General features: G+C 35.6%; 1 protein-coding gene across 8 annotated transcripts in view; it reads right to left on the bottom strand.

Annotated features, from left to right (window-relative positions):
• CD47 (CD47 molecule) overlaps nucleotides 1-14,862 on the bottom strand; it is a 70,442-nt gene that overhangs the window by 21,306 nt on the left and 34,274 nt on the right. For all 8 annotated transcript variants that reach the window (XR_003085298.2, XR_003085297.2, XM_025170011.2 and 5 more), the window contains 4 exons: nucleotides 8,625-8,726; nucleotides 7,021-7,113; nucleotides 6,084-6,179; nucleotides 4,334-4,429 (listed from right to left, as the gene is read on the bottom strand). Coding sequence is in view for 6 of the 8 variants with exons in the window: in XM_025170011.2 (XP_025025779.1) it covers nucleotides 4,334-4,429; nucleotides 6,084-6,179; nucleotides 7,021-7,113; nucleotides 8,625-8,726 (387 nt within the window). In the remaining 2 variants the exon portion in view is untranslated. The remainder of the gene's footprint in view (nucleotides 1-4,333; nucleotides 4,430-6,083; nucleotides 6,180-7,020; nucleotides 7,114-8,624; nucleotides 8,727-14,862) is intronic.

Here is a 14,862-nt window from a genome sequence, read left to right on the forward strand (position 1 = left end):
GTAGGAGTCTATTTCTGTCTTTCAGTTATTGCATTATGACATCCTTCATAAACTAAATTAGGGATAAAAGCAACAAACCACTGCAACATTAGGGGAACTTTAGATAGTTTAGTTATACAAGACAGGAGTAAAGACTAACTGCAGACTAGCAAGTTGTCCTCTTACAATTATCCTTCTACAACAGGGTTAATCCAGCAGAAATCTGCTCTGATTCCAACAAGGTTATGAAAATACAGCATTTAAATGTTAACATCTCTCAGATGTGATTTGCTATGAGCTCATTTTCTTGTGTTTGGAGCATAAACACTGGGATCCCCAAATTACTGAACTTCCAGGAAGAAAACTGAGCAACTGAAACAATGCATTCTTATAATGGAAGCAGCCATAGTGGAATTGAGAATGATCTGGAATTACTATCTAATCTGACCTTGTGAAACAATTATTTCTGGTACAGATTATAGTGAATCTTCCATATCCTTTACCTCCTATCTCCTAGAGTTCTGAACTTGCAGGTGGAAAAATAATGTATTCTCAATAAATTCCCAACATTCTATGATCTACTTAGCATCATCACCCCACATTTATGTCCCCCTATGATGTCAGGTGGATGAAGGGGAAAAGAAGAATTTTTGGAAGAAAATATAAAGTTGTTCTTAATCTTTAGATATATGAAAATCTATTCACATATATTAGTTAGAGACATTGTATGATGGAACTGCATATGTGAACTAACTTTCAGAAATACACCAACAATACTTATTTTAGACTGTATTCCTTGAATTTTTTTTCTTTCTGTTGACTGAAGTTTGTTTTCTCATACTATGATTTTAATCATTTGATTTATAATTTTCATTAGGTGCAGCTATTTGTAACAGAACAACAGGGTATAAATATTTTTAAACCAACCATGACTACATTCCAGCTGGCAGTGCATATAAGGGCAATAACTCTGTACATCAAAGCTGGCTCAAATCATGTATTATTTAATGCAGTTTTAGAATGCTTTCTTTGTTATTTCAAAGCAGCCTTTTATCAGCATCCTCCACTTATACTAAAATCTTGCTGTTTAAATCATGATATAATAATAGCACATCAAAATTAATTCTACTTTAGAACAAAATAGAACCCTGGGAATTTGGAAAGAATTTGTCTGCAAGATAAATCAGATGTGAGCCATCATGTTTAGGTTTCTGAAGCTCCCTTAAACTGCACCACTGAAATTCAATAGCAAAAAGACAACTTTATTGGATTTTTAACTAACTGTATTTAGTTTAAACTATTCTAAACTAAAATAGAGTTAAGTCATGGGCGATCAACCTTGCCCCAAATCTCATTTTAAGGCTCCAGAGTACCTATAAATTACACTGTAGAAATTCCCTGATAACTCTGCTAACATTCTGTGACATAATTTTCTCATTCTGCCCCTCAAAAACTGCAAAATAGGTTTTATATTTTAAGCCATCCAAACTTGCACCCTGATGTGGTATCCTCCCATAAAGAAAATTTTTGTTTTGATTTTTTTTTTCTGGCCTAATACAACTATTTTGAGCAAGACACTGTCCGTCTGGTCTGGTCACCATCCAATTTCCTCTAGCCCTAGAAGGTCAAAATGAGGGAAACTGACCATCACTGCAACAGAGAATACTGAGCTAGATTGACCAAGTGGTGTGAACAAATGTAAAGCAACTTACAGTATTACTGTCTGCTGACTCCATGCATAAATTTTACTATTTGGGGTTATAATTAGGTTCCCAACAGGAAAAATATAATCCAATCAACTCTTACTGATTGTAGGGTTTCCATTAACCCAGTATAGTGCACCTCTTTCTCTTTGTGCCATTATAGCAATAAAATTAGGTACCTGATCCACCTTTGGAAGATTGTAGCAAACAAACCAATCATATATGATTGAAAAACATGTGTAACATCGCAACGTACAAATAAATTAATGGGAAACATATACTAAGAATTAACTCTAAATGTGATGCTGAGTAGGTAGGTCTGGCCTGAAGTACTTCTCTGTATTTGACAAGATTTAGGATTAAAGAGCTACTATTAAATTGTCCTTGTTTGACTTTTGCTTGTTTAAATAGTTATGGTCATGCATTTGCTTATATTTCTGCCTAGCAGCACTGAGGATTTGTGTACCAAGAAAATCATGATGTTTTGAAATAACTATGGAGAGTGAAATCTCCGGTTACCAGCAGATTCTTCATTATACAGATTTCCGAAAAATATTTTCTATTGGCACAAATTTTAATATGCTATGAGCAGAAACAGAATGGTTGCATTCACACAGAACCAACATAACATTAATCCAGTATTTTAAATATGGTCTGCTAAACAAGCCATAGTGGCCAGGTCCACACAAAATACCATGAAATGATTGCATATCATGTCAAGACATAAGCTAACATGCCACATTATGCTTAGCACTGTATCTGAACCAATGAAAAAGACTAATTTTGTGCAAAGTGAAGAAACTGTTTATGGCATTGCATGCGCCAATCATAGAATACTCACATTCAATTTTTTAAGATGTTGAATTTTAGACACTTAGATAAATGTCTATATATTTTGTTTGACTGATCATCTGTACTCCTCTTAATGACATTCCATAAACTTGTAAATGCTCATTTAATTATGGCAGGCTTTTATTAATTTATTTAATAAATGCCATAATTTTTAATCTGTCACTCTGTCTAACTCATCTGTTATAAAGTTTCCTATTTTTTCCCCTAATTGTCTGAGGCTTCAAATATTCATATGGTAAGGTATGGTATACATGTATTAATAAAAAATAAGTGAATGCAATAAAATGTTCCTAATCAAGGGTGTATCAAAGCATATTCCAGTTGTGGATCATTTGAAACATATAATACAACTGTTAATTCAGCTAAAGGTCTTGACTGTTGCTAAAATTGCAAGATGTTGTGGTGTTATTGCCTTTATTATCAACCATTCAGAGCTATACTACATTGCCAAATAACCTAGGCTACATTTACTAACTGCGTGTTCATTAAGCAATATTTTTTGTCAGAGGAAACTTGACTAAATAGTAGAACATCACATATTAAGTGTGATTCATTCAGATACTCCTATGCCTAAAAACAGATATACGATTATAATTAACCAAGTGGGTAAAATAACATGCCATGTATGACACAAATGGTTAACTGAATTTCACTGCTATATATGTGAATCACATACAGGTTTCTCAAGGGATCTCTAGCATAAAACAGAGCAGAACTAATGAACTTTGTTAAGATATAGAGATCCCTTTGCTAGAGACATGTAGCACTGATAATTCTTCTGTTTCCTTTTCTATTCACATAAAACAGATTCAATTACAAAAAGAGGAAAAATGTGGTCTCTGTGGTCAGTGATGAAAAACAAAAACCTTGTCATGATAACATAAGACTGACATGCCATGACAGAGAAGGACACCCACTGTCCTAACTTTCCTCATTCACAAACAATGCTAGATCATGATCCAAATATTTGTTTTATAAAAAAAAAATGTATTGATCAAGTATCTCTAAAAGCACCTCAAGAATTTTCCTAACTTAATATTTATGCATCATATAAACTTAATTTAAAGTATACTTAAATTATATTTAAACATACTTTAAGGAGCAGATGGCAGCTGCAAGAGGGCTTTCACACAGATTCACCTAGTGTGCTGGTTGTGCCTGTTCCTGGGCCAGGAGGCCATTCAGAGAGTCACTCACACCCCAGTCACCTCCCAAATGGGCTACTGCAATGCATTCTACACCAGCTGTCTGTAAAGGTCACTCAGTAGCTACAGCTGGTCCAGAATGAATGAGCATGCTGCATCAGGCCCGTGTGCTGCTACCGCTCAAGTGCCGTTTCAGGTGCTGGTTATCATCTATAAAGCCCTTTATGGCATACAGCCAGGATACTGATGGACTGTCTATATCTGACTGTGACTGGGCAGAGTGGGTTCACTTCAGGTCCCTCCAATGAAACAATGTCATCTATTGGAACCCAGGAAGTGTGTTCTTCTCTAACAGTACCTGCCTTCTGACGTAGCATCCTTCTCGAGATCCATACAGCTCCCACCCTGATGACATTCAGAAAATCACCAAAAACCTGACTATACACCCAGACCTTGGAGCACGGTAGTGGTTGAGCCCATTTGGGATGTTGTGCTGTTATACAGTTTGCCTTCCGAATGCTTATAATCTGTTTCTTTTTCTTTTTAATTATTCTTATATTTTGAAAATGTAACCCACCCAGAGTCATCTGGGGTCAAACAGCCTTTAAATTGCATTAAATAAATGAATACAAATTTTATACAGACATTACTTACCAATAATAATAATAATATAAATTAAGCCAATTGCTGCTACAGCATCAATAAATGCTAAGCCTGCAATCACAACAGATCCATGTTTTGGGTGACATGCTGTTGAGAGAAAAAAATGTGGGCATTTAGATTAGCACTGAAAGATAATGAAAGATGGGGCTTGTACTTTCTACACATTTGTTTCTCCAGCTCTGAACAACTACTGCACAGATGTTCAAGTGGTCATAGCTCTCCAGCCTTATATTATTCAGACCTCATACTAGAACATGCAAGGACATCTTGAAATTATATATATAAATGATGTTTGATATCTTCATGGCTTTATTATATAAAAGTTAGGACTAGCAGAACTTTCTTTCTTTCTTTCTTTCTTTCTTTCTTTCTTTCTTTCTTTCTTTCTTTCTTTCTTTCTTTCTTTCTTTCTTTCTTTTTCTTATGGAAGAATAGTTTGTACATGTGTTTGCTTAACTGGGATAGGAAAGGCTGTCTCAGTTAAAACAGTTATACTGTATAACATAACAGTGAAACTTTTCCAGATGTAACAAGGAACCCACAACCCACAAGCCTGATAGGTATACTTGAAATTTTAAGAGCACCTCAAAGGCACTTTTACAAAAAGTCTGCTGTGAAGGAAGCCTTCCTTGTTCACAAAATGTCTGCCATGGTAACATATCTGTTCTCACAACCACTGATTCATCAGAAAGCAGGATGGTCCCCAATAGTGAATAAAAATGTATGCTCAAAAATGCAATTGTTTAAATTGTATCACAGTGCTTTACAGTTCATATTAAATAGGGCTTCCATATCTGGGCTGCAGAAAGTGCAATAACTACTAGATGACAGCAAAGAGAGTTTTCTCTATTATCTGGATGTTTACAGCTCTGCTATGGTAGCCCTGATATTAAGGCAGTAGCTTTATTTATAACTTGTTATATTTGCATCCCACATGTTATACAGGAGCTCAAGCTGGGAAACATGAAAGCAATGTAAAATTTATAAAATACCTTGTTTGTTCAAAAGGAACAAATCACCAAATGTAAGATTCCCCCCCCCCCCCTTCTTTGGCAGCTCCTTAAAGCATCCGTGTCTTTTCCCAGAATTGAACAGCTGCTGACAGCAACTGCAGCAGCACCACCCAGGAAAATCCAAGTCTGGCTTAAGGATACACTGACAGATGCTTACATGCAGGCCATTGTGCAAAGTACCTTTTCCCCCTTGAAACTGAAGCCATGCACAACCATAGCACGTCCCAGCTAGAAGGGAGGGAGGAGTGAGCCAGGGAAGGACCACACAGAAATGACGTAAGAAGCAAGGAAGAAAAGCAAATGGAGGGAATAAATTGGATGAAGAGGAGGCAAGGGGAAGAAGACATTGGGCAAGGAAGGAAAAAAAACAGAGACAGCATCACAAAAGCAAACCCAGATTAAGCTATAGCTAAGCTGATCTTCGAAGGTATTCATTCTTTTCAGCAGTGACACTTGCAATCATTTGCACTTCTGAATTATTACCGTCTTTTCAAGAACATGTTAGATGATGCTGAGCTACAAAAGGCCAGCATTTTTCCCATGCTAACTTGGACACTGGAAGTCCAGCAGCATTTGATATGGGTTGATAATATCTGAAAAGTCTTGAATTTGATATAGATATATAGCTATGCTTTGTTGTAATTTTGTTTTTGTTTGTGACAGCCACAATATAAAAGTGAAATAACTTCTTTAGAACCAAGCTGTAACACATAAAGTACATAGTTTACCTGTCACACACAAAGCAAATCCAGCCACAGCAATTACATATCCAAGTGCTTTCAGAGCTAGCAAAATAACTGCAAAGAGTGGTTGCTTCTCAAAAACTAGGGAAAGAACAATAATGTTACTGAGAAAAGAACATATTCAGAAATGAACGAGAAACAAAACAAATCACAATCTTCCAAAAAATTATTTAAACTTGTACAAATATGTCTCTGGCATGGAGCATGAAGCAGATCAAAAACCAGAACTGATAAATGAAATAATCCCAGGTTAACTTGTTTTACATACAATTGTCAGTATAGTAAGCTAAAAGAGAATTTAGATGCCGAAGGCCAACAAGCAGTGCCAACTGGCTCAAGGGTATATGGAAACCCTAGGCCAGGCTGATACTGTAGATGACACCGCCTCCCACCAATGCAAAGATTTCCATATTTAGAATGATTTATGTTGGTGCTTCCTAAGCTTTGGTGCTCTAGGCCAGTGCCTATTTGGCCTTGACCTAAAGTTGGCTCTGCCAACAAGTTCAACCCACAAATTAGCCCATCAACTAGTGCTACCTACTTATACCACAAATAAATTAACGGTTCATACATATATCCTTAGCATTTTTAGCTCAAAATCTTATCTGACAAAGGACAGTCAAATATCATCTATTAACCTCAAGGAAAGCGATAATTCAATGAGCATCAAAGGAAACAAACAAATCTCTTGTGCAATGTCACAATTTGGTACTGAGGTGCCAATTCAAAATTCTGAATCTTTTCCTTCTTCTTCCCAAATGTTCTCTAAGGCTCAGTGAGATTACTGTTGTTCAGTGCTAATAACATCCCTACTAATTTTATGATTTCCTTCCCTTCTGCATTCCCTCTGCACCTCCAGACTCACATTTAACTTGGTCTCTGAAAAGAAATACAGCAATCAAGTAAACTAGAAGATTCTCACCTGATGTGAACAGGAAGTATAAAAGTGGCACTGCAATCACTGCAGGGACTACAATGATGCCAATACCAGCTTTAGCTGATGCTGTATATCCACCTGGATGAGGTCAATTTAAAAAAATCAATCTAGTCTTTATTAGTCAAGCAATTACATAAGAATACTATTAGTAAGAATAACTGCAATGGGAATAACAAGAAATAGACCATCAAGTTTAAGCCGAAGGATATTTAATTTCCACTTTTCCAGCTGTGTTTCTGATTTTATTCTTAGAATAGTAATGGGCTGGAGAATCTATAGACTTCCAGATACTGTAGAATCTCCACCATTCCCCATCATTAGCCACAATGGCTGGGTTGCTAGGAATAAAATTGCTACATGTGAAGAAGGAGGCTGCTCCTTCAGCTCCAAAGATTTTCAATTAATAAAGCTACTGTCCAAAAGCAAGAGAGAGAACATATCTGAGTTGTGATAGATATATACCTTCATCAACTCATATTTAATCCACTGATATGCCCCTAATTATTAGTTCCTAGCTAAGAAGAAATATTAATATTGGAAGAGAACATTTAAAATAGCTTATTATAAGAATTTCATCCTTGAAAATAATTGTGATGATTGTATTCTAAAATTAGCAGAAAATTATGAAGGTGACCTACTTAAGTGCCTCCTGAGGGGAAGAACAGCACAAGAGAAATACAATTTTCCTGCTAATGTTTACCAAACAGTAAGTGGCATTTAGCTTACTAACATAGGATGAAAATATTATTACAATGATTTTTAAATGAGAAGAATCAATAATCAATACTGGACAAGCTCTATCTATGTGAACAGTTTTATATTTTAATGAAGGATTTCTACTCTCTCTGGTCCCAATTTCACCTGTTTATGACTGCAAACAGCTTAGCAAACAACAATGCATTCCAAGTTCCTTTTATTTGATATTTGTGTTGATTTATTAAAGAAGCAAACTAAATAATGTATGTATTGTCGAAGGCAATTTTACATACAATTTTACACACAAAAGGGACACATCACCCTGGGCACAGAGAGAACTGCTCCTGTCTGTGCTCCTGCACTCTGAAGATGCCGGTCACAGGTGCTGGCAAAACGTTAGGAAACAAAACTTCAAGAACACGGCCACACAGCCCGGAAGACCCACACCAGCCATAAATAATGTATGTTTTGTACAATAAAAAGAAATGCATCAAGGACAGTGTGAGGGAACCCATGCCCAATTACTTCATGAATATCACTGCAAAGAGATATCTAGGTTTTGTATAATGTTTCTAATAAATAAATATTTAATATATAGCAGGAATAATATATACCAAGATTCTGAATCCAAAAGATAAGTTGGGCCTATTATAATAGGACAGTAATATTAGTAGAAATAGAGGTAGTAATTTGATCAGGTACAGGAATAATATCCTTAATTCACTTAATGACATATTATATCCTTCCTCATACATTAATTATATAACTTGCCTTTTTTAGGTAAAAGCTATTCATCAGTCATATACTGGCTATTATCAAATTCAGTCCTGCTGTACATAGCTTAAGGCCCACTTCAGCTTGATGGAAAATGTTTTATTTATTACAACTCTTACCTTGGGCAAAAAGAATGGTACCAGTCAAAGCAAAAATTGATATTAAGAATCCTGTAACACTTAAGCCAATCTTCTTTTCCAACGTCATGTCAAACTTTATAGCTTTAAGAAAAATAAAAGATGAAAACAACAATTAGAGACTAAATACTTAAATACATGGCTTTCCAATTATGCCTTCTGGAACAGCATCAACTGAATATTAATGCTGAATATATCACTCTATAAGTGATTTTGGACAGCATTAATTATAAAACACACTAATGTTTTAGAGATGAACAAATACACTGGCTTTGCTTAGATTACATTCCTAGATTATTTACTTATTTAGGCCCATTGCTGCTGCAGTTTACTAATTGTACAAAAAAAAAAAAAAAGGAAAGCTGGCACAAAAATTAAGACACGCTTCTTCTAAGACATATATTTTGTATCTATTTTCCTCTAAGGCACAAATGCTGCAAATGATTTTAATCAAGTACAATATATTTTTGCATAATATGCTTTGATTTAAAAATTATCCCAATTTGGAAATTTAGCTGAACTGTATCCAGAAGGGGGGGGGGGGCTCCCTCTCCCTGGAGGTGTTCTAAAAGCAGCAGCTAGACACCCATCTATTGGGGATGCTTTGATCTGAATCCCTCCACTGTGCAAGGGGTTTGTTTGGACTTAATGGTATAAATGTCCCCTTCCAACTTTTTTGATTCTCCATCTGCTTTACAAAATTCAGAAAAGCATGGATTTCAATATAGTCCAGGTCTCACACAGGCTTAGAAAGGTGCAAATTGTTGATCTCTTATTTTAAAAAAATTCAGAATGAATTTTGTAATGCAAAGAATGCTTACACTGCCCAGGCTCTAATCTTCAAGGATCATACATAAGGAAGATAACAACAAAACAATTAAGACAACCACCTCAAAGGAAGAGTAGACCAAAGGGGGAAAACAAAAAAAAGACGACAATCCTGTTCAAGGCTTAGGCATGCCTGTCCTTTGGAAGAGTATCTCCCCCACCCCAATCTATATGGTTCCAAATCCAAAAAAAATTCTATATGGCCCCAATCCTGTTGTCTTTGAGGAGGACACTTAAACCTTCATAAAGCTCTCACAGGTTCTGGGCTGGGACATTAATCGCTGAGAGATTGCTGCATAACTGTTTAATTGTTGCATATTTCATTGTTTTTATTTCCTGATGTGGTTATCTTTTGTTGCTATTGCCTCTACTGATCTTTTTTAATCCTCTGGCAGAAGTCTTGGCAAGTGGGCAGCCTTAGAAATTGATTAAACAATCAAAAATAAATACAGTTAACTTTCCCACTTATCATCCTAGGCTTAGCATTTCCAACTGAAATCACCATATAAACTAGGCAGCAGCTAGGCAGTCACGCAAAAACTTAAAACAATACAAATTACAATTAAGAGCCAATTAAAAATCATGGGAAAATAGAAGAGTCTTCACCTGATGCTGAATAATGCTAACATGCATGCCAGTCGAGCCTCTCTGGGGGAGAGAACTCCATGAACGGGGTATCACCCCAGAAAAAGCTCTAGGCTCTGTATGTTGTTAGAGCAGGGTTTCTCAACCTCAGCAACTTTAAGACGTGTGGACTTCAACTCCCAGAATTCTCCAGCCAGCATGGCTGCCTGGGAATTCTGGGAGTTGAAGTTCACACATGTTAAAGTTGATAAGGTTAAGAAACCCTGTGTTAGAGTACAGATAAGATTTCAGTGTCACTGTACCTGTCATTAAATTGAACCTCTCTTGTCTAAATGCAGACATTAGCACCTTCCTTTCCTTTTGTCACTCAGTGAAAAGCATCAGTGATGAACAGCAGTATCTAGGTAAGGACACGCTTGCTATGGTTTTTAATCACCCCAGCAAGCTCCATCTTTCAAACCCTTAAAGAAAGACATGAAGAGCCAATTTCAATGCAGGCATCTGGCTGCTAAGTATGTTAAGCAAAATAAATAAATAAATAAAATAAATAAATAAAATAAAATAAAACAAACAGTAGGAATTAAGAGACAACTTCATGAGAAATTAATGAAAATCCATAAGGAAAAAAGAAAGGTTTGGTTTATTATTTGTACGGAATGATAGCAATTGCAGTAATCATAATGAGTAGCAATGACATGATATAATGAAAATGTAAAAACACATAATGATCAATTTATAAGACTTATAAGAATCATAAGCACATGGATGATGATGATGATGATGATGATGATGATGATGATGATGATGATGATGATGGATGTATAGGCCCACCCATGATCTATACTGTGATTGATAATGCCTGGAAGGACTGCAACTCTTTAAGTAGCTTATAACTCCAAAAGCCAATGTACTGTAGGGGGTAAGATCCATGCTCCCCACATTTCTGTCCAGTCTAAGATGCAAGATCCTTGGAGCAGCAAAAGATCATAGAAACAAGTTTATTGGCTTGGCCTGGGATTTGGATCTCCCACCTTAAAGCTTTGGGAGAACTGGAATCAATACAATAAAGCTGCAAGAGACAGAAAGCCAGAGGCATCAGCTGTGCTTTAATTTTTTTTTAACAGTATTTCTTTGCTCAGTTGGGTAGCTTTATTTTTGCTCCCTTTATCTGTCTGTCTCTTTGTTTAATTGCCTGATTTGCTTACTGGTTAAAGATTGCTACTTCTGAATATATATCTAAGCTTCCACAACTTGGGGCAGTTATCTTACGATCCTTTATTACATTTGTTAAAATAAAAAATCCTTCATTATTTGTTGGTTGTACTAGCACCAAACACAACCAGAACTGTTTGAATTTGGTAATCTGGATTAAAAAACAAACTAAAACTAGATCAATTTAAAAGTTCATTGCTAGGGAAGAAGGATCTCCTGTTCTGCCCTACCCAGATTCACCCACCCAGGGAAGGGGACATCTCTCAATTCAAGAACAGGTGGTGTCAACTACTGATCCTGGGTGAAACTCTCTGATCTGGATTGAACAGCTACAACCAGAAGTAATACAGAGGGGATGCATGGGGGTGGGGGGAGATCCCAAGAAGATATTTGGCAGGCTTGTGGTATGTGCTTGGGTAGAAACCCATGCCACATCATCCTGATTCCAGAAATTTTCACATCTTTGCAAAGAAATGATGTTCCTAATGCCAAGATACCAAACTAAAAGTGAGACAGATAAGGGTGGCAGAAATGGTAAAATTTAAGGGTGTGAAGAAACCATGTATTTTTGGAGCCAAGCAAAAGTACTGCATCTTTCAAATATTTTATTCTAACAATGAAAAATTACTCTGAAAGGCATGCTATAGTATTCCAAATCATGTTTACCCAAATATGAATGCTCTTTCCCCTTCTCTGTTCTGAAAGTGAAAGGAGTGTTACTATTCAAATACATAGCTCATTTTACTGATGAAACATATTCTCAACTGCAGGAAAAACAAAACTCTTATGTATAAATGGGTTCACCAAAGGATAAGTGTTGCTTACTTGCCTTACAACATAACTCTACACACACACACACACACAAATTTGGTTTGATGTATATTCTGCCTCCACAAATTCAAGGGAGTGTGCACAGCATTTCCTTCACCAACTTTTTCCCCACAACAAAATTCTGAATTGAGGTTGGGTTGAGAAGTGATTAGCTGAAAGTCACCCCATACACTTCTATTGTTGAAAATCAATTTGAACATGTGTCTTCCAGTTCTAGACCAACACCTGAATCATGAGGTGACTAAGAAGCTTATGTATACCAGCTTACTACAATGGCCATATGAAAGGTCATAGATACCATATTGTTTCTTAATCAACCTCAATGTACTAAGTTACATTTTGGACATCCAACAGACATCTTTTCATCTTTATGTATTCTATGTATCTGTTGCTCACATTCAGTTAGGACTCAGTGATGGAGTTACTAATGCTGTTTTAATTTAATCCAGACTGGATTAATTACTCCACTGCAACTGTAACACAATGCTACTTAGGCATAAAGACTAATAAAATATTATTAAAAACTTGGTAGGGCAGCATGGTGCAATAATGGGAGTGGCAGCGACCACATTATTGAAAATACATGTGATTGAGATTTCAGGTACTCTAGATGGATTTTCAGTGTGGCTTCATTCATCACCAGTATTTACTTACTTTCCTGTAAATTGCTTCTGGTACTTGAGTCACTTGCTCTTCCCATGCAACTCTGCATTTCTTATGTTGCCATGGTTGTGATTACAGGAACAAAACTACAGTAGCTTGCACTTCCCTGAAATAAAGCCAGCTGGGACTACTAGCTGCTAAAATTGTGAAACTTACTTTCAGGTCAATTTAGTTGGAACTAATAAAGTTATGCTAAGAAACAACTCAGGCTAGTGAATACTGGTTCGAATGAAACATTGTATGACAAGGCATACGTAGCACAGATAAAGTTAAAATTAACTACTTTCTAAAATATAAGATTCATATCACTGATGTAAACAAAGACTTTAATTTGAAAGAAATACATAGGCAGACCAATATGCTACTATATGACAATTAATGCATTTTGGGCGATTTATTTCAAATTATTAAACATATAGCTTCTACATCTATTTTGCACTACAAAATTATAACTGGCTAGAGACAACCAATCCAAACTTTAATAATTCCCCTGACCTACCAGTATGCATTTTCCCATGCAAGTCTGCCTTTTATCAGCAAAAGTTAGGGTTTTTTAAACGGACTATTCCAGCTAGTGGTTGGTACGTTCATATAGCCTTCCAAACAGAGGCATTTGGAAGTACTGAACACTCCCTAATACCAGCCATTCTGTCTTTTGCCAGGGGCTCTTTTAACAAACTGGCAGATACATTTCTATTCTAGACACTACAGTTTTAGATACTGCATGAAGCAGAAAAGACTCAGCATGATTTTTGATAGGTAGGAAAAAAATACACCTTAAAAATCAATATTATAGTTGTTGGACAAGACAGAAAAAACACAGCATGGTTTTTGATCTATAGAAAGCAATCAGTTCTAACAAATAATTTTTAACAAATGAAGAGCTACTAATAATTTCTTTCCACTGCCTGGTTTTCCAGTGTATTAGTTCTGGAACAGGCTTTTATTTAGAGCAATAATTTGTAAATATTCAATCTTGTTATGATTCTGTTTACATAATCAGTGTGCCATGAAGTAAGGCCAGTAGGTATTGAGTTGGCATCCTCAAGAAACATTATAGAACGCAGATGTAAGTCAAATGTAAAGCAATTAAGATATGATATAGTTAACAACTTAATTAATAAACTTAACAAATATTACCACAAAATGATGCCTCAGATCTGAAAATCTGTGCTTCATAGTATAAATTCAATGTCTACAAAGACTGTTATGATTGTATTAGCATAATAAGTTATTTTAAATGATAAAAGTATTATAGTAAATATGATAGCATCTTCAAGGGCTCCACTTATGAACCAAAACCAAAGAGTATCTTCTTATTTTATACATTTTATGTTTTATAATATTCTTAACATAGTAAATTTTGTATACCACTTTGTGATATTTTGCATACCTAGTACAGTACATAAATATTACAAATAAGTAAAATAGCCAACATAGGCAAATAAAATATTTGTAAGTAAATTGAAGAACAATATTACTCAATAAATAAAAGAAAAACTTGCTGTTTCTCATAAACTTTACCAAATATATACAAATATGATTCAGTACAGAATGAGAAACATATTAATATTGGCTAGAAAGTTTTTACTCAGAGAAAGAACGATCCAACAACTGGAACTGAGGATTAGCTTTGGTTGTGTTCTTTCACACCAACCTACTTTAAGTGGTATCTTTTATTTTGATATTTGGAGTTAGTGCCAAAGGATTCTATTTAATCCCTGCTGATTCAATATGGATATGGATGATTATTATGATTTTTGCCATCCAGTCACACTTGACTCCTAGACAAGTCTATGCAGTTATTAGACAACATTTTCAGAAGTGGTTTGCCATGACTTTCTTTCGAGGGCTGAGAGTGACTAGCCAAAAGTCATCCAGCTGGTTTCTGTGCCTAAGGCAGAACTAGAACTCTGGTTCTTCCTCTCCCAGTTATCGCTTTAACCACTAGACCAAACTGGCTCTCATGAATATGGATATTCCATCTTTAATAAAAATTTTCACAGTACTGTAGTTCACAATATAAATCTGTTTAGAAAACAAGGAAAAACTATATTAAGGCAGATGTCCTTGTTTAATGATAAAAATGATAACTATCTAA

The sequence above is a fragment of the Python bivittatus genome, unplaced genomic scaffold (genome assembly GCF_059951505.1).
Source record: "Python bivittatus isolate LINGU-HERP-01145 unplaced genomic scaffold, Pbiv_v1 ctg000350_np1212, whole genome shotgun sequence".
Classification (NCBI taxonomy): Eukaryota; Metazoa; Chordata; class Lepidosauria; order Squamata; family Pythonidae; genus Python; species Python bivittatus.